Raw genomic sequence first — 23,219 nt, 5'->3', positions numbered from 1 at the left:
GGAGGAGGGATTGACTGTGCACATGATCAACTTTGATGTGTATCTGTATTACTGCTTACTGCACACAAGAGCTAAATGTTGGGTGTGTATGAAGTAATTATCTGTGGTGCAAGATCATTTTTAGGGGGGTTGCTCTATCAGGCATAAACTAAGCTTCCATGCAGATCAACTTCTTCTTTCATTAGCATCTAAAAGATGTTTGAATGGTGTGTTTTCAAGCAGCATGTCTGTCTGTCTGTTTGTCAGGAGGACTCTGCAGCTGGCGAGGCAGCTGAAGGATCGAGCTGTGGAGGCTCAGGCTTGCTACAGTCTGGGCAACACCTACACACTCCTCCAAGATTATGAGAGAGCCATAGACTACCACCTGAAACACCTCATCATAGCCCAGGACCTCAATGACAGGTACACAATCACATGCAGCATGCAAAAACCCCAAACATTTATGTGTGCTATACATACAACTAGTGCTGGGCGATAATTTGATAACGCTAATTATCGCGATATAATTTTTCTCGATATAAATATAAAACATTTTCGATAAAATATTCGTAGTAAATAAACATGTAATTACATCCCCCGGCCACTTAAAATGGATGGGGTGCTAATGAGCCTTAAACGCTAGTTGCCACCAAGCGGCAACCTCCGGTCTCAAATGATGAAGCCCATGCGGAAGTGTTATAAACTGCAATACATTGAGAATCCACTGGAGGCTGGCTGCAGAAACACAGGAAACCACATAGACATGAATGGGAAAAAGACGATCTTTGCAGCATTAATAAACATGTTTACAGCCTGGTTCAAAAAACGGCTTGGCACTAAGTAGCTAATTTCTCTATCGGCACACACTTTACGGGGGGTGATTTTTTTCTAACGTGACGGTCCAGAAGATATTAAGATTACGAGTTTTTGCCCAAATAAGGACATGACTGACGTGACTCACGGTCGGGAACACATAGCTGTTGGCTAAGAGGCTCACACTACGTCACACTCTGCCTGGTTGAGTTCCGCATTTCCAATATGGCTGCTGCCGTTGATTGGCTTTAAAACAGCGCTCAGGAACAGATGGGTGACGTCACAGATACTACGGACATATTTTATACAGTCTATGGTTGACACCCAACATTTGACAGAAGAAGAAGACGGCATTGAGGAAACAACATCACTCTGCCTTAGTAATCTAAAAGGGAAGCTCAAAACAATACTCTACTAAACTGATACACAGTACACAATTTTAAATATATTTGTTATAAATTTTAATCAAATTATGGAAATAACCTCAATCTGAGAAAAATAAGAATTTCCATCCTAAAACTTCACAAAAATCTCATCTCACACAAAATACCTGCTTCCTGTTAGCACCATCAGAAATGATTGATTCAAGAGGTTCATCAGAAAACTAAATCCAGATACAAACTAACAAACTGTCTGGTTTCTTCAACTTTCACTCAGGACCCAAAAATCTGCATGAAATAAATGAACTAATGATTTGATATTTATCGGGATAATTATCTATATCGAATTTTCAATATCGCCCAGCCCTACGTATAACTATTTTCCCTTTTGTTTGCAGGATTGGGGAGGGTCGTGCTTGCTGGAGTCTTGGCAATGCTTACACTGCGCTGGGGAATCATGACCAGGCCATGCACTTTGCTGAGAAGCACCTGGAGATCTGCAAAGAGGTAAATCATCTAACTAATGGCAGTATAAATTGTATTTTAAGCTGTTTTACTTTGAAAAGCACAAGTAAGAGGAAGAAATTTTTTTCCAGCACTATCAACCTCTCTGCATGTGTGTTTATGTTTTGTTTTTCTAGACTGGAGACAGGAGCGGGGAGCTGACGGCTCGTATGAATGTATCTGATCTCCAGACGGTTCTGGGTCTGAGTTACAGCACTAATAACTCCACGCTGTCAGAGAATAAAGACACAGACTACAACCTGCATGGTGTGTTGGTCAGGTTACTGTTGATTACTTAAAGGTTTAAGTGTTGCTTTTGCAATGTAGTTGGTCCAACATTGTTTCTGTGCATTAGGAGCGAGGCCCAGGATGAGCAGGAGACACAGCATGGAGAACCTGGAGCTGATGAAACTCACTCCAGACAAGATGAATGTAAGAACATCCCTCCTGTCACATGGAGTGAACATAACATGTCGGTATGTTTGGACCACAGATGACTGGTTGGTTTATCTTCTCCATCCTTGTCTTTTGTTTCCTCCTCCACAACTGATCCAGGGTCAGAAGTGGAACAGTGACATCCTGACCAAACAGTCCAAACCCTCCCTGGCCAAGGCGTCTTCCAAGCTTTTCTTTGTCAACCGTCTGCGTTGGAAGAAATACAAGACCGGGGGCTCTAGTAAAGTCCTCCAGGATACCAGCAACACCCTGGACAGCAGCCAGATGCCCGCACAGGGACCACAGAAGGTACACAATGCAGAGCGACACACACTCATGCCCTGATCTTAAGTGTCTCACAGCTGTTATAAAACCAGATTAATTATAGTTTCTCATGATCCTGTCTTTGTGCTTCATTAGCGGCTCAGTCCTGACACACTTGGTGATGAGGGCTTCTTTGACCTGTTGAGCCGTTTCCAAAGCAACCGCATGGACGACCAACGCTGCTCAATACAAGATAAAGGCAGCAGGTTATCTTTGAGTAGTGGGCCAGAGTCGCCTCCCAGAGCCATCAGGAAATGTAAGTCCATGAATCCACACTCAAACATCCCACTACACCGTGTGTCAAAATTATTATGCAAGTTGCATTTTTGTGAATATTTTAAAAACTATGTTAAAAGTCGTTTTCAAATTTGTTAGGAAGTCAGATAGTGAATATATTTCTTCAGCTATGTGGTTAAAATGATGCTTTTCGGCTGTATTTTTAAATAAATGCAGAATCTGCAGAAATGAGTGTGCCAAATTATTATGCAAGTTGGTGATAAGAGTTTATAACTTGTGAAAATTAAAAACTAGGCACCCTTTTTAATGTTCTATTGATTGATAATAATAATATTTACTACAGCTGTATTCAAACTTTAACAAAAACAACAGTTTTCTTTAGATTTTTATACAAAACAAAACTGTTAATGTCTTTGAAACATTTCAAATCTAAAGTCCAATATAACCTCCTTTTCTTTCAGTGAGGGTCAGAGGTCACTAGTAAACTGATTTAGTGAGGTTTCTGATGACTTCTCTGCTGACACTGTGTGCTGTACCTTGTATGGATTTCCAAAGATGCTCTTTTGAGCTGTATTTCTTGCCATTACTGTAAATTATCTTCTTTATTATTGACCACAAGTTCTCAGTCGGGTTGAGATCTGGTGAGCAGGCAGGCCAGTTCATGAGACATTCCTCTTTTGTATAATAATTTGGAACACGGTGTAAATAAACTGAAACAAAACTTACTTTGGCATTTGTTTAATTCTTTTAATCTGTAGCTGTATCAGAGTCTGCAAACGTCTCAGGTGCCCCGGGCCGACGGTTAGAGGAGTCAGCTGCAGCAGGGGGAAGCCTGCCCGGCCTCAGGCTCAATCAAGGCAGCAACCAGGCGGTGCTCAGTCACCTCATGGCCAACGCTGACAGCGCTGAGCCTGACGACGACTTCTTTGATATGCTTGTCAAGTGCCAGGTACCTCATAACTCCAGACACTGATGGAGACGGCTAATGGACATCACCTCCTGTCTGAATGATTGTACAGTTCATGCAATACAAACTGCATCTGACTCTCTTTTCCCTTCACTTCCACCAGGGGTCCCGTTTGGATGACCAGCGCTGCGCACCTCCTCCTCCTCCAGTTCGCGGGCCGACTGTTCCAGACGAGGACTTCTTCAGCCTCATCATGCGCTCTCAGGCCAAACGGATGGACGAGCAGCGTGTCACCCTGCCCTCGGCATCGAACATGGCAGCCCGGCCTGACTCCAACTGAATGTAGCACTAAAGGGAGAGCCGGGTTGTTTTTATCTCATGAAGGCGTGGACGATATCGCCGCCCTGTGGGTGATCAGGACAGCCTCGTCTCTTTACCTTCGTCTTTCTCGACTAAACAAAGCACTGTCAGCGTTGTATGTAGTTCAAAAAAAATATCTCAATTTATACAAGGACTTGTTTCGCACAACTTGCACAACATCAACAAACTCAGTAGTTTCAGGGACACAAGTGTTTTTTTAATCCTCATTTGTCATGAATCTATTCTACTAATTACATTTCACCATGTGTGTATTTTTCAATACACACCTGTAGTTGTGTTTGTATTTATTGTACTTTTTATGATTGTTTTGTTTCTGTTAACTGCCGTCCTACCGCTAAATGTGGCTGTGACTCTGTGGTGTTGAAGTCAGTGTGGACACACAGGTACAGTGCTCTTTCCATGTATTTTGTTCATATGTGAGGGTGTGTTTTTTTTTGGTTTTAGACTCATCGTGGTCAGGAAAGGGAAGAGGTATTTTAAACAAAAAGAATGAATTTAACCCATGTACAGCCTATACACTATTTTGTATGACATTCTTCATTGAGGAATAAAGCCTCGTTTGTAAAAGCGTCTTGTTTTGACTTCTTTTTTTTTTAAGTTATATTTTTGGCCTTTTTGCCTTTACTGTATAGGACAGTTGAAGAGAGACAGGGAATGTGGGGAGCAGAGAGCGGGGGAAGACATTCAGGAAATGGTCGACCGGCTGGAAATGGAACCGGCGACCCCTGCGACGAGGACTGCAGCCTCTGCACGTGAATCGAAAACACAAGATACAATTTGTGTAAAAGACACTTTATTGAACGTACCAGCAGACTTGAGTTAGCTTGAATTAATTTAAGTAAGTCACTTTAAAAAACAAGAAATAGAAAGGCTAAATACAGGAGCCACTAGCATTTTGAAAACATACTAATAATAACTGTACATACATAAACACAACTGAAATAAATACATCTATGTACGCATTAGTTTGGCCTTATTTGTTAAAACAATATACACTATACATTAACATACAAACTTAAATATGCTTTTTTGTCAGTAAATCAATGTAAGAAGACAAAGTGCGAATGTCAAATACAAGAAAAGAATACAATGCATATGCCCAGAATACTGTTTCTGAATAAATATCCAAACACCTATCCGTCCTCTTTGTGCACACGTTAAGACCCTTCTTATGAGCGTAGACCGCCCCCTACTGGTGTTAAATCATAACAGCAGTAGACCAATCAAAGCATTATGAACTCTGAAAAAATGCCAGGGCTCTGAACCACTTATTACACTTTGTTTTTCCCTTCGACGCCGACAAAATCACAACCTTTCATTGCAAGCAAGCTGTAGCAAGACATGAACAGCTCCAGCGCGGCAACACCGATTTCAAATTGAAACAAATGCACAAGCTATAAATTTACACTTTTTTGAGTTGTAGTTAATGCAGTAACATTAGACATGAGTACATCATCCTACAGGGAAGGCAACAGCTGACTGATCGACAGATAGGATTTCCACAGACTTAAGCCTCCTCACGGGAAAAATTCACCACTGACACTGAAAATTTTACATTTTACACAAGATAGTCGACTCTTCTTCTCGTCCCAAAAAATAGCAGCAGACGTAAGAAAATGATATGCAAAGAAGGAGGAATGTAGGACTTCTCAAAATGAGTTCACAAAATTTGATCTTGAAAAAATGACCATGTTTTCTTTTGTTTTTTTAGTTGTTTTTTTTTTCCTTTCTAGTAATGAAAACTCAAGGAAGGCACCATCATGAACAAAGCACTCTGTCCTGTCTAACCTCTTCATGCAGTAACTGACAGGTGTGTTGAAGGAGTGAGGATGTAGGTGGAAAGCACATGAAGGGATGAACTGATGAGAGAATAATGAATGACCTGTGGGTGATCAGCCAGTGTGAGAGGATGTGAGAGGTGTAGAGAGAAAAGAAAACATGCAGCATGTGTGTGCTTTTGATGTGTCACAGGCTTGTATCCATTTGGTTTCCTAAAGACAGGAGGGGAAGGCTCAGTCACCTGTTTGTGTCTACATGTGTGTGTTTCAGCTGTAAGTGTGTTAAAGGGGTGTGACAGTGTTGATAGTGCAGGATTGTTATTTTAGGGGGAATGTGTGTCTTTTAAATTATAGAGACTGGTTTTGTGTGTTTGTGTGTGTGTGTGTGTGTGTGTTTGTTTGTGTGCTTGTGTTAAGGGTTGTGAGTCCAGAGTGTGACAGTGCGGTCAGCAGAAGATGAGAGGAAGGACAGGTCCTGCGTGTGCCATCGACACTGGATCACCTTGTCTCCGTGCTCTCCAACCACAGTCTGAGGCAGCTGCTTCGTCAGGTCACCTAAGAGAACGAACAAACGGGCTGATTATTAAAGAAATGGATCTCCCAGAGGTTTGAACTCTGTTTTAGTTGGTTCTAGTCCGCATTCTTGACGACCTCTCACTGTACATTTACAGGAGAACAAATATAGGTATGTACATTTTGCCACCAAGGGGTTTATGACGCCCAAGCTTTCAGTCACCATCTTCCATTCTGCAAGTTTGAGGTACTTTACAATCCGGGTCTTAATGCTGAAAAAGTATCTAGCATTATGTACTCAAATTTCCATTCCTGGCTATAATATACAAACGAGTCAAAACTTAAATGATGTGGTGGAACTGCAGGTAATTTTGCACATTTCTTTTTTCAACATTTCATACAGGTGGCAATGTGACATTCACAAAAATTGCAAACTAATTATCTCAAATGTCAAATGTTTGAGTTACATTAAAGCTGCTGTTGGTAGTCACAGAGTAAACATCTGTTCAGAGAGAGGGACTTCGAATGTCAACACTATCCCTCCCAACCAGATTTCCTCTGAGCCCCCCAACAGTCATGATAGTGCCGGACTTATAACCAATCGGAGGACGTAGTAGGGGCCACCCCTTAACCAATCAGGACAGAGGATATGAGATTAGCTATGATTGGTCTGTCATAATGGGAACCAGGGGAATAATAACATTGGTTGAAAAAGGCCTCGGAAAACGCAGAGATTTCACAATAGTCTCAAATTACTCCACTTACCGATGAGTACTGATGGGCATTATGACATTTTCTTCAAACCCAGCAGAAAAAAAGAAACGTTTTTTTACACCATTCCTACCAACAGCAGCTTTAACTGCATTTGTATTTATATATATTTTTTCCTTTTGGCAAACTCCCATGATGCATTTATCAATCATATGTGGATGACACAGAATGGTATGTATGCTTTTTCATCCTTGGTTCACAAACTAGATCAATCTTTCTAGGATTTCTGAACTTCTCTTTCCGGGTTGTGTTCGAGTGTGTGATTACAGGTGTGTGTGTTGGTTCATATGTTGTCATCAGAAATATGTCAATACAAACACACCCGTACTACCGTCACGTCTGTAGAGTACACATGTTGCTACATACAGCAGCTCAGCTGGAAAAGGAGGGAAATATCTAACCTCCAACAAGCACATTTAAAGCTCACACATTGGCACCTTAGGTAATACTGAACAATTTCCTGACTGGGAGCAGTCATTTCTTAGAGTCTTCCCATCTGCATGATGCTGCCAGGTAACCTGTTCTACTTATAGTCTAAAAATACTTTATGTAGTTTATGAACTATTTAAAAATGCCTGTAGCAGCTTGACAAAGACCAGATTCAGGTCTTCAAGCTCCTTTTTTTTGCCTGACCAACTACAAGACCTAAAGATTCTGGATTTATTATAATATAAAAGAATCCTACCGCTCATTTTAACTTTAAATTGTCATCCTCCGTTACCTATTGTATAGGGATATCAAGTTTCACATCATCCTCCAGCCTACATGTAACTCTAACACAGGACTTCCACCAGATCTGTGACCGATCCATTTTGGTCCGGCTCTGTGCTCTTTCGTCCGTCAACACCCACTTGGTTGCGTTACCAGAACGCAGCACAGAACAGAACCGCCAGACAGTCATGTGGCCAGGTTTTCCCACGGCAATCACTGAATCAAGGATTCTCCTCCTCCTCTCCTCGTCCATGTTGTCTTTATCAGCCTCTAAAAACCTCTGACCTGTTGACTCCAGGCCTAACTCCGCTCTAAATGACATTTTGTTGTCATAGTTAGGTTAAAAACGATCTAACGATAACACAGGAGATGGACCGGAGACGGATCTGGTGGAATTTGGCCTTAAAGGTGCTCTCTTTACTCACTTTAACTGCACTGCAAACATGTGAGCAGGAGGTGAGACCTACCTTGAAGGTTGCTGACCATGACCTTGGTGTCGTAAGATCCTGTAAGCAGGTAGTGTGCTCCTGGGGAGAACCTGACTGATCGCACGTCGCTGCCGTGAGGCCGGTACACCTGCACGATTCGACCTCCTCGGATATCATACAGCATGCATGCGCTGTCTTCCTGTCCTGTTGCTAGGAGACGGCCACTTGGATCAACTGCTACTGAAGCAACAGGACTGCCTGTGAAGGAAAAAACAAAAACAGTTCTCCATATCAGGAACATCATTTTGTACAGACTCACTGAGAGGACTTTGTATTTGATCTGACGAGACATTTCTCATACCTGAGCCGTGGAAAGCAGTTCCCACTACTCGGACACAGCTGGGCACCCTGAGATCCCAGAAACGCACCGTCTTGTCTTGTGAGCCTGAGGCAATCATCCAGCCTCCCCACGTGTACAGTGAGAGAATGTGACCTGAACATCAACATCAAAACAACAGGTTACACACTTTGTTTGGGCGAAATGTTCTCCTACTCGTCTCATCACTATCACCGCTCCCTCTATCTCTTATTCTCCTCTATCCCTCTTTCAAGACCCAACTCTGTTGAGGCATGATGGCTGTCTAACATGAGTCTGGTTCTGCTTGAGGTTTCTGCCTGTTAAAAGGACGTTTTTCCTTGCCACTATAACTAGCTAAATACTGCGATGTGCAATGCTCATGATGGATTGAGGTGGCTGACTCATTTTCATGACTCTTTCATGATGTGTGTACCTGTGTGTCCGCTTAGGGCGTGCAGACCCTGCCCTCTCTGGCAGTCGGTGGTGTAGATGTTACAGTCTCCAGCTCCAGCGCTGATCAAGATGGCTCCTCCACTTTCAGGACCCTCCATGAAGGCCAGGTCTCTGATGGTGCCGTCATGCATGCTGAACTCCAGGTCTGGGCCTGCAGGACACAAAGATAGAAAAAAAAACACACTTATTGCACTGTCTATACTTTACATTACATCAAAGAATCAGACTGTCATCAGCCTTTGGTCTACTCACCTGTGGCATTACATGTCTCGGCACTAAAAGGAAGGACTTTGACATATTTGTCATTTGAGCCTGTCGCCAGAAGCTGTCCACAGTGACTCCAGGCTACACAGTAAATGGATCCTTTGTGGTGTTTGTTCCTCTTGAAGCGGACAACTGGCTGCTTTATTGGACTTGAACTGCTGTGGACAGGGAAAAAAAAGAGAAGAGAGGAAAGACAGACAAAGGAAGACTAGATAAGCAAACTGCAATGTAAAGACAATCCAGCGTCACGGGTTGGGTAGTATGAGTGTGATTGTGATCAGTATGTTTAGAGTCTTCCTCAGCTTCAGTTTATGATCCGCGTGGACCTTGTTGTGTTTTTAAGACCCTGTATCACCTAGGTTTTCAGTGAAAAGATCACAAAAAGGAAGACTGATCATAAAAAGAAAAATGGTTGCTGACTGTCTATGTTACCTTGGATCTATATTTTCTGGATAAGCGCAGACACGTAGAGTTTTGGAGTTCGATCCCACCGCATAGAGGGATCCAGACGGGTGAAAGGCAACAGCTCGAACAGCCTGAGTGTCTTCCAGCGTATGCACCGGTACAAACAGGCTTTTTTCCTTCTCACCCTGAAACAAACACACATATATAACAACTAAGCACTGCACAGATGTGGTATAATTAGCAGTATAATCTACTTTTAGATTTTTTTAGCATGAAATCTAAGCTGAAACCGTAATAATCTGATTAGCTAAATGCCCAATTAGCATACTGGGGAAGGATTTAAAGCAGGTTTAACCACAATTATTTTAATTTGGACTGAGTTTAGATGTTTATGTTTACCTCTTTACTTCTGGTTAAGCTGCCAGGAGAGTCTTCTTGTTGATCTTTGTTTATCTGTCCACTGTTCAAAAAAATACACAAACACAGTGATCCTCAAATTCAAGCGGACAATGAACAGGCGTAAACATCAATAGATTTTTCACAGTACCTCTGGGATATGACAGGGGACTCATTAGGGGGTGGGACTGTGCGGCCCCCTACTGTGTGTTGTGGGGTGCTGCTTAGCACCCCTCCCCCTATGGTCCTGCTCTCCTTGGGGGATTCAGGCGGAGGGTTGTTATTGTCCTCAGAGGCAGGCGGGTTCCCATTTCCATTACACTGCTGTGTCAGAGACTTCACCTCCTCCCCTAAATTCTCCATCCCCACATTGAGCTCCTCCAGCTTCTGGATGGATCTAAGGAGACACACAAAGAGAAATATAGATTGATATTAACAGTCTCCCTGAATCCTCACCTTTTCCATTTCTATCTTACTTTTTGTAACTTTTTGCTGTGCGTCTTTCTTTTTTTCTTGTCCTTTCATCATTTTTGAAGGAAAAGGAAATTTTACTTTTGCTTACACATTGTCTGTACACCGAATGGGTTGCAGGATTGTTAATTCTAGTTACAACAACAAAGGGCAGAGGACAATGCAAACTCAAGTAATGATGTCATTATGCACAGCTTCCCTTGTGAATAATGCAGGGGATACAGAGACAGGGAGAGACAGGGGAGAGACAGGACTGCAGGGGCTGTGGAGGAACGATCAAAGCGCCTTTGTCCCCCGTGACGGAGCAAAAAAAAAAAACCATCGACACATTTCCCATGTTATTTTTGTCTCATACTCACTGTCGGGTGCTATTTTCTTGTTGACTCTGGGTGTAACATTTGTGTATAACTCACGCAGGATTCTGCGCTCCCACCTTGTGATGTGCTGTAGCTTTTCACCACAGATGGTGCAGAGGGGACTGGAGGCAGGTTTTTGGGGGGGGAGGTGTTTGTCATGCAGGGAATGCCACCTGGGACTCATAATTATCAGGGCCTTAACATGTCTACTTGTCAGACAGCTGCTTCTCTTTTGTTTGCAGATATTAGAAACCAAACAGTAATTAGCAAGCTGCACCAGAGCCACCCTCACATAGAACAGGCAGATTTTAAAATATGGGGCACAGTTTGGTGAGCACTGAGTAATAATTTAGATAACCAATGTGTGTACCTGTTGAGGAACTTCTCTGTCAGGCTGTGCTGCATGTCGCTGGGGGGAGGCTCCTGCTGGACTCCGCCCTCCAGCAGCATCTGCTGGTACATTTGCCTCTGCTGCTGCTTCTGCTCCAGGTGCTGCTGCACTCGAAGACGCTGCCGATAGAACTCCTCATACTTCTCTGTTGAGTCCCGAAGCTGGGGAACAGATAAAAGAAAACATCTTACATGTTAGAGAAAAATCCTTTTACTTTCTTTCCATTATTTTATATGTTCTAACAACAAAAGAAGGTCACTACCAACTCTTATAAACACTTTATAGAGGCAGCATTATGATCACATGAACCCTGCTCCTCCCTATTCTTCTGTCAGCTCAGGTATTAGAGGAGGGATATGAGACTGAGAGTTGATGACAGGTCATTTCCTCTCTCTGTCCTCGGCTTCCTGGGCTGAATTTCTGACGTGAAAGCTCTACTGTATTTTTGGAGAAAGGATGCACAATGGCACTGTGCCAGTTCAGTAAAAAAAAAAAAGGACGGGGGGCTAAAATGAAAAACAAGAAGGAGAGGGCAGGAGCGTGACAGTGAGATCAGAGAGGCCCCAAAGTCTGCCTCTGTTCCTGGCCTCTTTATGTGTCTCCTGGGTGACGGGGAAGGCAGGGCGAAGCACTAACTTCACACCGAGCTGCACAGGGGGCCCAGAATAGAAGCATGAGACAGACAGGAACAGATACTGTGTTAACACTGTGTTTACAGGCAACATGAGGGCCGTAATGACTCATTTTTATACTCCTGAGATCTTAAACCACGTGTCCCCTTCAAACAAATCCCCTTGGGCTTCTCTTCATGCGTTTCCATCCTGTGCTGTCTCCTTTGTTACTGGATGGATTCTTAAACTCAATGCTACTAGTTACAATAACTAAATAAAAAAAAAAAATCTGCAGTAATAAAGGACCATGATGAATTCCTTTTTAATGAAACTATTCCACATAAAGGCTGACATCAGTCATCTGTTTCTCGTTGCTTGCCATTTCTTAGCCTGTATTTTTCTAATTTAATTTAGTAGTGTCTTTAAAGGTAAGCAAAATAAGTAGGGTTGCACCAAAATGAAAATTATTTGTTTTCATTTTTTTTTTAAGTTATATTTTTTGGGGCTTTTTTGCCTTTATTCCACAGCACAGCTGAAGAGAGACAGGAAATATAGGGAGTAGAGAGCGGGGGAAGACATGCAGGAAATGGTCAACCGGTCGGGAATCGAACTGGTGACTCCTGCGACGAGGACTGTAGCCTCTGTATGCGGGGTACTTAGATCACTAGGCCACCAGCGCCCCTAAATGAAAACTTTTTGCAGAAATCAAAAACCGAAAATGAGGAAACAAAGGCCGAAAACCGAAACACCGAAAGAAATTATTATACCAATTATTAGTAGGGAGTCCAGGGACAGTTGTAACATTTCACTCCTTGGATTTGAGATTAATCCATGCATTTTCTGTTTGTGTTGCACAGGCATGTTCTAGGCCATTTATTAGCAGACACTTAAAGCTAGTTTGTGTAGCAGTTTGAACACACTGGGTTAAAAGAGCTCAAAGTTATAGACAGAAATGTCCAAAAATGTTACAACTGTCCCCGGTCTCCCCTACCATTGCATTTATGGCTATGACTGTGTACTAACCTCACTAAAATCAAGGATCTCATTGAACATATCAGACAACGAGGGTGCATGCCCCTCATCTGGTTTAGAGAGACGGGTTCTTTTTTCTGCACTCTGTTCTCCTTCTCCTTCCTGCACTGTGTGCTTCTCCGTCTCCAAGCGGGTTCTCCGCATCCATCGCGGCCTGGATCATTTCTTGTGTGCGCTGCTTTATTCCCACATCCAAGTAATGATCTTTATAACGCGGATCAAGTACAGTCGCGATAAAGTGCAGAGGATCTGAATAGATCTCAGTGAAACGTGTGCTGACAGACTCTAAGAGTGTACTTTTCATTGTTTTCACTCCGTGGTCCGTCTCAACCTCTTTGCTTAGGAGATGCTTTAGTGCTGCAATTAAAGGAAGAACGGATTTAGGCATGTTGGCCCTTATCCTGGCAAGCGCGTACTGACCGTGAATTTTGCTTGCGTCATCACAACATTCTGTTTCGGCCGTGTTGTTTCAGGGAAAAAAGTCTTTCTAGGGATGCACCGAAAATTTTGCCACCGAAAGTTTTTGGATGAAAGTGGCTCAAAAGTGCATTTCAGCCGAAAACTTTCGGTGGTCGAATTTTCGATGCATGCATCCCAGCCTTTAGCAGTTACTGTTACTCAAAGCTATGAATCAAATTATATCTGGAGTAGGGGAGAACGGGGTTGGTTGTCACACGGGTTGGTCAGCACACTCGTTATATGTCGCCACCAGAGGGCACTGTCTCTCAAATTGGGGTATGGACATTTCCAGAATTAGGATCAGAGCTCACCTACATAGTCTTCTCTGGAGTAAGACAGCTGAACTTGAGGTGAGAGGGCTTTTTATGTTTTTCATGTCAAATTGTAAATATTCAGCTTCTCAGTATTTTTCTTCTAGGCTTTTAAACGATGGGTTTATAACTAAACAAGTTACCCTTACAAAGTGTGAGGGGAAAGCTATAGTTTAGATTTTTATTAGCTAGCTAAATAGCTGTTAGATGGTTGTTAGCCTTGATGCTAACAGCAAATTCCAGAGTATCTTTGATAGTTAATTGCCTCTTTGTTACAATTAGTTGGAAAATGAGAGGGACAAACATTTCAAGCCAACACCTTAAGCTTCAATTTAATGTAGGAATGACTATTGAAAGATGTTTTGATGATGAGCAATCATCAAAACAGTAAAAAGTGTGACAACCAACCCCGTTCTCCCCTACTTTGATGCTGATGAAATTCTAAAGACATTATAATTTTCAGGCAAATTCTGTCTCAAATAGGATGAGGATCGTCACTGCTCTATGATTTCTGAGCAAATTTACAGACAAGAGGTTGCCATAACATGTCTGTTCCAAAAAAGCTCTTCTCCTCCTTTCACACAGATTTAAGTGGTATGACATGATTATGAACAGAAAAGCAAACAGATCAAAACTAGAGCAAACTCTATTAAAACCTCTGTCAGGCTTGACAGAGACTAGGCTGTTACTCTGGCTTGCAGGATGATGACTCAGACACAGAGCATACTGAAACAGATTCATCACAACTGACCTATATATAGACCGCCGCCACTGCAGCCAACACCCAGCATCGACGGAAAACAATGCGGGGCCATAACAAAGTAAAGCACTTGTTCAGCAATGTGTGATATAAATCAGGTCTAACTCGTTGAAAAAAAGAGACGCTCACCTCATTTTTGTCAGCAGTGCCAGCAGGTGGAGCGTCCTCGCCTGGGGCTGAGTCAGGACGCAGAGTCTGAGCTCCACCTGAACTCAACATCTTATCCACAGGCGTGTCTGTCCTTGATCTTTGGAGAGAAAACATAGTAGGAGATTATCTGACAAGGAAGCGTAATATACTTGTAGCGCTACAAAAAAGTTTTGAGATCCACAAACGCTTACGTTTCAGGGGATTCCTCAAAGATGCTGTGGCAGTCTGAGCTCTCCATCATTAGACTCCTGGTCAGATTCTGGCCTCCCGCTCCGGGGTAGTGGAAGTTTGCAAACGAGTGAGACATGGGAGAGATACCTTTCCCTGGAGGTACATCCCCACCACTCGCTCTTTTATCCTGGCCAGACAGCCCGTAAGACAACCCATCCAGCGCCGGGTTCAAGGAGCGAGACATGTAGGTGTCGGCGGACTGTGGGCGACGCAGCGGGGAGGAAGGGTACGGAGACAGTTTGCTGATGAGCGGGGTGAGGAGGTCAGCGTAGCCGGTCTTTGCAGGCTTCACCAAGCGGTCCACATGGATGTTAAGTTGTTTCTGTTCGAAGGCGCAAGAGAAGACGGTGTGGGCGAGATTCTGCATCCAGGAGAGCAGGGACAAGTCCAGGTCATCACAGCCGTTACCGCACAGCATATCAACACCCAGGAGCACCTCGCTCTCTGTGATCTCCTCTCCTGTCGCCTTGCTCTGCACATTAGACACAACTCAGATGTAATCGAACACTTGTCATTTCACCAAACAACATTTATTTATGTTCAGGTGAAGTAGTGCAAACCTGGCAGAACTCCACACAGCACTCATAGAGGACTCCCTTGAGGAGCAGCTGGAAGAGTCGATCCCTGCTGGCCTTGAATCCAGCCTCGCTCAGCTTCCTGTCAGCAGGGATGAATTCTGCTACCATGGTGCAGGCCTCCTCAAAGCACTGCACCCTGGCTGTGCTCGGGTTCCAATCCTGAGGGACACAAACAGAGAAATAAGCAATCCACACGTTGGTAGAACACATAAGTTACAACAAAACACACAGCTGTTTTTGTAGAAAACTGGAAACTTGTTCAAGTGTCTCTCCTCCTGAAACATTTCTGCTTCAATCCACTTTCAGATGTCTTGCCTTGAACTCAGCGTGGTTTGTGAGGCGAGGCAGCGTCAGGAGCAAACACAGTTTGCTGTAGTCATCTTTAGTGGGACAGAACTCCTCCAGGGCGTGGAGACACTTGACTGCTTCCTGCATGGTGAACTCAAGCTGCAAAAGAAAACATAAGAAAGATTTTAGATTGTCACAGATGACCGAGCAGAACTGTCTCTTAAGCACCTCAGAGGTAGAAAAACACTGCTCTCCCTAAAAGAGTTACATATCCAGCTGCACACTGGAGACAACGAGAGATGAAAAAAAGACCAGCTTCAAGACCAACATGAATAAGGCGATAGATTTATGGTCATCATTCTAGATTTTTTTGGTCCTGCACCCTTCTGAAAAGTCACTGCTGGCAAATAACAAACAAACAATAACATTCCTCAGCACTCGACTGCATGTACACCGGTTCACTATAGGCGTTTTTCGACCAGAGGAACTTTACCCTGGAACTATGGGCGTTTCGACCGACGGTAGTTCAGGTGTAGATAATCTCCCCCCTAAAAAGCCCCTGCTAGGGGGGTAGTACTTTTCAAAGGTCCTGGGGCTTTTGGGGAGCAGGGCCTGCAATGCTGAACGTGTCTGATTGGTAGATTAACCACAGTGTGTTCATTCCTCCCATCGTCCACGATAACATCACACACATCTGTAATTCACTTGATTTCTCTTTCTTTCATTTGTTCTATCTGTCTTGTATGTGTGTGTACTTTTCAAAAGAAGAAGCTGTGAGTCTGTAACAGTAGTCTTCTCTCAGCCCACAGTGAATGCATCTCTCCCGGTGTTATGGTTGTAAAAGTGACATTGTAAGCTGGAGGCCTTCAGCTGATCGTAACAGTGTTTGTGGAGTTTACACAGCTGATGAAACACAGAGGGAGTTTAAGATTCAATATCCACATCAGATTTTTAATGATCGTCTAAAGACGTTTATGAGGGATACATCCGGCTGAAAGTCGGCAGTTAACAGGGTCGCGGTTTAAACCAAAACACCGCCGATCTCTGCCACAGCTTTTTGAGTTAAAAACGATTTTTAAGCCGTGTTGAAACGTCTTTGCTAGTCGCGCTTATCTCCTCTCACGTGTTGATTCAGTGAATCCATCTGTGACGAAATATAGCACAGGTTTTAGGACAAAGTGGCAACCAGAGTCAACGTATCAGTGTCATCATGCATTTCTTACGGTGACTTTTTTGCAACTTATCAACAGAAAATGTATTCAACATTAGTATATGCTATCTATTGCTATGCTATTGAACAGACACTGCTATAATCAAAAAGTCTGAGCAGGTGCATTCTACCGCTCTGACAATAACAGGCAGCAGATGGCTGCACCTTTATTGTCTTGCAATCTATTCAGCTGTGGATAGGATATCACAGCTGCTGAACAGATTCTCCCACAAGACTAGGTTACAGAGGTGCACTTATACAACATAATCCAGACAGGTCTTACACCGCAGAGTCGCCAATACCGACATCACTCCCTGCATGCAAATGTCATGCACATGCACCAACCTGCCTCCTCCTCCTCACTTTACAAACAGACGTTCAGAGGTTTGTTCAGATAGCATGTAGAGAAGTGGTTTCAGCTCACATGAATCAAAAAACATGCACACCTTTTTGTTTACTACCTCAACAACCAGTGACAGTCAGTGTGAAGACAAAACAGCCCGGTTACAACATCTATGCACTAGATAGAGAATGCAAGTTGGTGCTTTGGAGGCTCTCAGAGCAATAAAAACACAGACGATTGGTTGATTTACAACATGTCAGAGTGGTGACTTACATGCTGCGGCTCATCCTCTGCAGACATGGCGTTATTCACACACAGAGCCTCCAGAAACTTCTGCTTCAGGATGATGTAACGAAACCTGAGACGTCACAAAGCTGATGTTAGAAATTGTGGCATAAATACATTTCAGTGTGAATGCTGCTTGTTTTTAACTCAAAGACTGTATAAAATATGGACGTAGGATCTGTGACGTCACCCATCTGTTTCTGAAACGCTGTTTTGAGGCCATATTGCTGCTGTTGAGCAATTGTGACGTAAAGAGGCGGGCTTTGAGCCTCCTAGCCGACAAATACAGTGTTCCCGCCTGTCAATCAAGTCAGCTGTGCCTCTCATTGGAAGACTCGTAATCTCAATATCTTCGAAATTGCCGCATTAGAAAATTCAACCCCCTCACAGTGTGTGCCGATTGAGAAATGAGCTATCCAGGCTGCACTCGTCTTTTGTACCAGGCTGTAAACATGTTTATTTCTGCTGTAAAGATCGGCTTTTTTGAATTTGTGTGTATGTGGTTTCCGGTACTTCCGGAGTCAGCCTCAAGCGGATCCTCGATGAACTGCAGTTTTTAGCACTTCTGCATTGGACCGGAGGTTTGCTGCTTGGTTTAACTTTGCTCCTGTTGGGTTTAGCACCATCAACCTCTACCAAAGGAGTCAAATACAGTGGATAGCAAAAGTCTACACACCCCTGTTAAAATGCAAGGTTTGGTGGTGTAAAAAAAATGAGACCAAGATAAATCATGTCAGAACTTTTTCCACCTTTAATGTGACCTATAACATGAAGAATAGTAGTCAGTCATAAATTGTGACAGGTGAATACTGACTACTATTTTTCAAGAGTTTGAATGTGATTGTTTATTCTGAACAGAGCTAAATCCCCAGTTATAAGAGGGTGTGTACACTTCTGCAACCACATTAGTTTATTTTTTATTATTTATTCCTCCCCCTAAAAGATTTCAATTTTTTCTTCAGTTGAGTTTTTCATGTTATAGGTCACATTAAAGGTGGAAAAAGTTCTGACATGATTTATCTTGGTCTCATTTTTTTACATTACAAAACCTGGCATTTTAACAGAGGTGTGTAGACTTTTGATATCCACTGTATGTGCAAGTCAACAACAAATTTAACTTGACAAATAAACAAACCTTTTTCTGTCAAATTTATCCATACACTCCAGAGGCTGAATGAACTGTAGGACCTCATCCCATTGGCCATCAAGAACCAGTTGCCTGAAAGGGAAAAAAAGGAGGTCACTACAAGACAATCTGTTAATGAACAACTTACACTGCGAAGGTGAAATACCAAAATGTAGAATTACAGGAAGAACAATCACATCTACAACAGAGGTGTAGTGTAATACTATCTCCACATAGAGGAAACAAGACAGGCTAAACTTGAAATCAGAATAGCTGCCTGCTGTTTCAGCCTCATAGTACAAAGCTTTTTTAGATCTACAAAGTGAGGTGTAAGTTTCCAGACTGCGCTGTTGGTTTGTTTGTTGCTGTCGACTTCATCTACCTGAGGAAGAGCATGTCGTCTGAATAGAGCCCGTTGATGACGCCGCTCTCCTTCTCCAGGGCCAACATGCTGATGTGCAACTTCCTGGCGTTGAGGAAGTCCAGGATCACCTTGATGATCTCCACCTCCTTCACATTGATGGTTTCCTCCGCTGTCATGGTGACGACGGGCTGCACATGAAAATCACAAGTGAGCAAATCACTGACACTACTGAAAAATACAACAGCACAGTTTCTGTGTGGCTTCATGCTGCCGGCACAACAAAACCCTGAGGTGATCAATGCAGGCTGTGCTGTTCATTCATTATGTACCTACAGGTATGCCAGTGTATATTATTCATCGCATACAACATTTCTATAATTATAATAGACAACAAGACAACACTGGAAATATCTGAAAGTTGAACCATTCCTTTTCATTTTTTTTGACAAAAACAGCCAAGGTGGACAGAAATCAAAGGAAATGCTCACGACGATGCTGGTTTTGATATCTGGGATCAAAATTGAAAGCGTATTTCAACAATTTTAAACAACTTTGTACCAAAACGATGACAGCACCGCAGATAAAGCATAAAACCAGAATACAGCACACATGAGTATGATATATATTTGATCATAAGCTTAATTATTCAGACATGATTTTGCAAAAAACATTGATCACATCTTGATTTATATCAAAACAAGTGTGTCATATGATGTCTTTACGGCGATGCACTTCTCCTCAATGTCTTTCATGTGGTCTCTGCTGAATTTATCCTTCATCTCATTTCTGAAATCAGCCATCTCAGTGCGAGTTTGAGACACCTCGCTGTTTGGGATGCTATACTGACCCCCTTTCAGTATGTGATTCTATTTATGTGTGATTTTTCACCTGAAAGTTTTATTTTGTAAATGTGAGAATCACTTCCTGTATTTAAGGGGTACGTCCATCTATTACCTTCAACGCTGTGACTGGTCTGTGCTATTTCCCAGATTAAATACTTTAAAAGGACAAGAAGTTCAAAAATCTTGTTTATGTCTTTTTTGTCTCTGAGTCTGATGGCTGCATTGTTGTTTTGTAATGTTGGCTGAATCTAATAAAAACGTAAAAAAAATAAAATAAAAGGACAAGAAGAAAAAAACAAACAAGAAAAATATCCTTACTGTTTTGATAACAATTTGATAACAACCATACTCCATCACTGTCTGGTTTGGCTCTGCAACCAAACTAGACAAACACAGACTGCAGCGGACTATAAGGACTGCAGAAAAAATCATCGGTGTCCACCTGCCCCCCATCCAGGACTTGTACCGGTCCCGGGCCAGGAAACGGGCAGGTAGCATCACTGCTGACCCCTCACACCCTGGACACAAATTCTTTAAACTCCTCCCCTCCGGCAGGCGCTACAGATCACTGTGCGCCAAAACAATCCGTCATAAGAACAGTTTCTTCCCCCAGGCTGTCTCTCTGATGAACACTAAACCATAACAGTGTCACACCTGTCAGATAAATACTCTCTGTAAATATACATGCAGATACACAATGCAACAATTCTCAAAGCAGAATTCCATATTTCTATTTTTTGTACTATTTAACTTCTATTTTATAATGTAAAACTACCTCTGCAACTCACCACTGCACTTTATCATATTATTTTCGCCTGTACATATTAGTCAAGCCTATTTGTTGTTTCTTTGTATTTATAGCTAAGGTTATTGTTATTATATTTTTATTTAATTTTTTATTGTAGTTCTTATTCTTATTCCTATTCTGCCTTGTACAAAGAGAGCACAGTTTACTGAAGTCAAATTCCTTGTGTGTTCAAGCATACTTGGCGAATAAAGCTGATTCTGATTCTGATTCTGCCCTGAACTATTGGTAAGTTTTTCTTGCAGAAAGCATCTAAAATGCAGATACTTAAATAATAATGGATGAAATTGAATGTGTCTTCAAAGAAAAGCATCTAAAGTGCATTATGGGACTGAATGTACTAATAATAATGACATTTATTTTTGTTACAGTCCACTCAAACTGCATGACTGACACTCAAACTGCATGGTCACCTATCCCAAAGTACTTCTTTACATTTTAACTTCTGGAGATCAAAGGTGAATAACCTGACAACACAGCAGTTTGTTGTGATTTGCAGCATGTTAAACCTCTCTTTAGGCTACTCAGTAAAATGGTGGTGTTCTCCAAATGGTCTGAGACATTTTAACGCTTTCATGCATTTGATTTAACCACAGCAATGCGAAACTGGCTATATTTTTTTAAGTGTAGATGAAGTCGAGCAACCTCCCATCGACTTAACCCTCCTATTATGTTCGTTTCTTAGGGACAGCAATAATGTTCCTGGGTCAACTTGAGCTGGGGCATATTTAATGATCCGAAAGTGTCCGAACCCCCCAAAAAATCCCAATAAACATTTTTTAAATCTCATTACTAACTCCATTACTAACCATTTAAATCAATGTTTAGTGATATGGTGTTCTTTAATTCTCACAGATCATGCTTCAATGAGGATAACTCACTCGTTTTGGATGAAATTCATGTCAAAACTTTTTTAAATGTACATTGAAAAGCCCTAAATATAAATATAATAGTTTAATTAACAATAGCTGGTTTGGGAGGCATATAACACCTAAGATGGAAGGAACCTCTGGATACCACTAGCCTTTCATCCACTGTGCCATTAGAAATAAGAAATAATACTTTTAACATTTTATTACATTTTTGAACAGGAGGGTTAAGCTTATTAATAGCAGTGTGTAAAATGTGTAGTCCCTTGTCACATAAACAGATGGTGTTTACAGAAGGTGGACCAACAGATGTTGAATCACAATAGCAGGTTTCTAACTTTGACAGGATACACTATCTCCCACATGTTGTGTTAACAGAGTACATCTTATAACACATGGAAGTCAGTGACACAAGCATGGTTATCCATCAGGGTGTGTGAGCTTCATATTTGTCCAAACCATCAGCTATTGAGCTCCTTTAGACAAATAACAGACTTAAGCACAGGGGCACTGCAGACCTGCTAAGCTAGCATGAGATGGTTAGCTAATAACACTGGCACCAAGTCAATCACTGTAAGAAGCTTATGTTACTGTTAGCAGGGAAAGGCGTCTGGATATAGAGAGCGGATTACAGCAATATAAATATATAGCTAGTTACCATAAGAGCTTCTACAAAGCTGGGTAATTTATCGTCTGGATGGTCGGTGGAGGGGGACTGTTAGCTCGCAGGGCCGAGGGGAGTGAGGCATCATCCGCTAGTTAGCTGCTGCTGTCCGGGCGGGGTACGCACTGACAGCTTTCCCAACAAAAACACAGATTCCGCTCACAATGCTCACCTGTTTCTACAAATGCATGAAAACGCAGTCCTCCCCGGGTGTTTCCGTTCCGCGGACAGACGCTGTCACGACGGTACCTCTTCGTATGGTGGTTGTGTTGTCCGTCTGTCTCCCCTCCTTGCTGTCTCTTTCTGCGCCGCTCCTCTGCGCTCTGCTGCTGCTGCTGCCCAGCCCTGCCTGCCTGCTTGCCGCCTGCTGCCTGCAGGAGCACCGCCTCCCTACATCCTCCAGACGCCTCACATCAGGAGCAGCAACATGTCAGCAATACATAGGGCCAAGTATATTCTGTAGATTGATAATAATAGAAATACATGTTTTTCAGACAGCTTAAAATTGATGACAAAAGCAGAGGCGTGGACAACAATGGGTGAGGGAGGGGACTTCCCTTATTTATGTTTTTTTGTCCATAGAAACCTTGTAATGGTTTAACTTCAGAGAATACACAAAGCCCTTTTGTGAGAAGCACCCACAAAAATACAAGAATTGCACTTATAGTATAGTATAGTATAGCAGGGGCGTTGCTAGGCATAAAGCTCTACTGGGGCACAGGTCCCCTACTGAGCTGGGAAAATCTGCCTTTTGCTTATTTGCACCATCTGCATGGAACTCCCTGCAAAGCACTTTAAAAATAAATGCACTGGTTTCTTTTAATCATTTTAAATCATTACTTTTAAATTTTTTAACCTCTGATTGTACCTGTTTTCACTGACTTTGTGTAACATTATTTTTTCAATGGTTGTAACATTACTTTTAATTGTTGTCTGTTTTTAATTGATCATCATTCTTTTAGGGTTATATCTTTTATTTGCTTGTCATGCATTTTAATGTTTCTTTTATATACTCGTCGTCATTGTAAATGAGGGC

At 42.4% G+C, this 23,219-nt stretch overlaps 2 protein-coding genes across 4 annotated transcripts in view; one reads left to right on the top strand and one right to left on the bottom strand.

Annotated features, from left to right (window-relative positions):
• Positions 1 to 4,530, top strand: part of gpsm2 (G protein signaling modulator 2) — a 17,250-nt gene extending 12,720 nt beyond the window's left edge. For all 3 annotated transcript variants that reach the window (XM_034703417.1, XM_034703414.1, XM_034703416.1), the window contains 8 exons: positions 247 to 402; positions 1,571 to 1,679; positions 1,814 to 1,943; positions 2,032 to 2,108; positions 2,232 to 2,420; positions 2,532 to 2,691; positions 3,431 to 3,621; positions 3,743 to 4,530. In XM_034703417.1, coding sequence (XP_034559308.1) covers positions 247 to 402; positions 1,571 to 1,679; positions 1,814 to 1,943; positions 2,032 to 2,108; positions 2,232 to 2,420; positions 2,532 to 2,691; positions 3,431 to 3,621; positions 3,743 to 3,919 — 1,189 coding nt within the window. In that variant the 3' untranslated portion in view covers positions 3,920 to 4,530. The remainder of the gene's footprint in view (positions 1 to 246; positions 403 to 1,570; positions 1,680 to 1,813; positions 1,944 to 2,031; positions 2,109 to 2,231; positions 2,421 to 2,531; positions 2,692 to 3,430; positions 3,622 to 3,742) is intronic.
• Positions 4,531 to 4,736: 206 nt separating this feature from the next.
• On the bottom strand, positions 4,737 to 22,745 carry wdr47a (WD repeat domain 47a). The gene is made up of 17 exons (XM_034703439.1): positions 22,356 to 22,745; positions 19,022 to 19,191; positions 18,649 to 18,732; positions 17,502 to 17,586; positions 15,703 to 15,834; positions 15,370 to 15,546; positions 14,770 to 15,281; positions 14,558 to 14,675; positions 11,235 to 11,416; positions 10,189 to 10,434; positions 10,041 to 10,101; positions 9,669 to 9,826; positions 9,225 to 9,394; positions 8,953 to 9,123; positions 8,523 to 8,654; positions 8,201 to 8,419; positions 4,737 to 6,293 (listed from the first exon to the last, which is right to left on the bottom strand). The coding sequence occupies exons 2-17, from the start codon at positions 19,177 to 19,179 to the stop codon at positions 6,151 to 6,153; spliced, it is 2,748 nt and encodes a 915-aa protein (XP_034559330.1). The 5' UTR covers positions 19,180 to 19,191; positions 22,356 to 22,745; the 3' UTR covers positions 4,737 to 6,150.
• Between the last annotated feature and the right edge of the window lie 474 nt (positions 22,746 to 23,219).

Source organism: Notolabrus celidotus, chromosome 15, assembly GCF_009762535.1.
Source record: "Notolabrus celidotus isolate fNotCel1 chromosome 15, fNotCel1.pri, whole genome shotgun sequence".
NCBI lineage: Eukaryota > Metazoa > Chordata > Actinopteri > Labriformes > Labridae > Notolabrus > Notolabrus celidotus.
This window is presented reverse-complemented; position numbering and strand designations above follow the sequence as displayed.

Coding starts and splice junctions, on each gene's coding strand:
- wdr47a (XM_034703439.1), bottom strand. CDS start 19,179: ATGACAGCGGAGGAAACCATCAATGTGAAGGAGGTGGAGATCATCAAG. Junction 18,733..19,021: donor GACGACATGCTCTTCCTCAG/GTAGATGAAGTC, acceptor TTTCCCTTTCAG/GCAACTGGTTCTTGATGGCC. Junction 8,420..8,522: donor AACTGCTTTCCACGGCTCAG/GTATGAGAAATG, acceptor TTTCCTTCACAG/GCAGTCCTGTTGCTTCAGTA.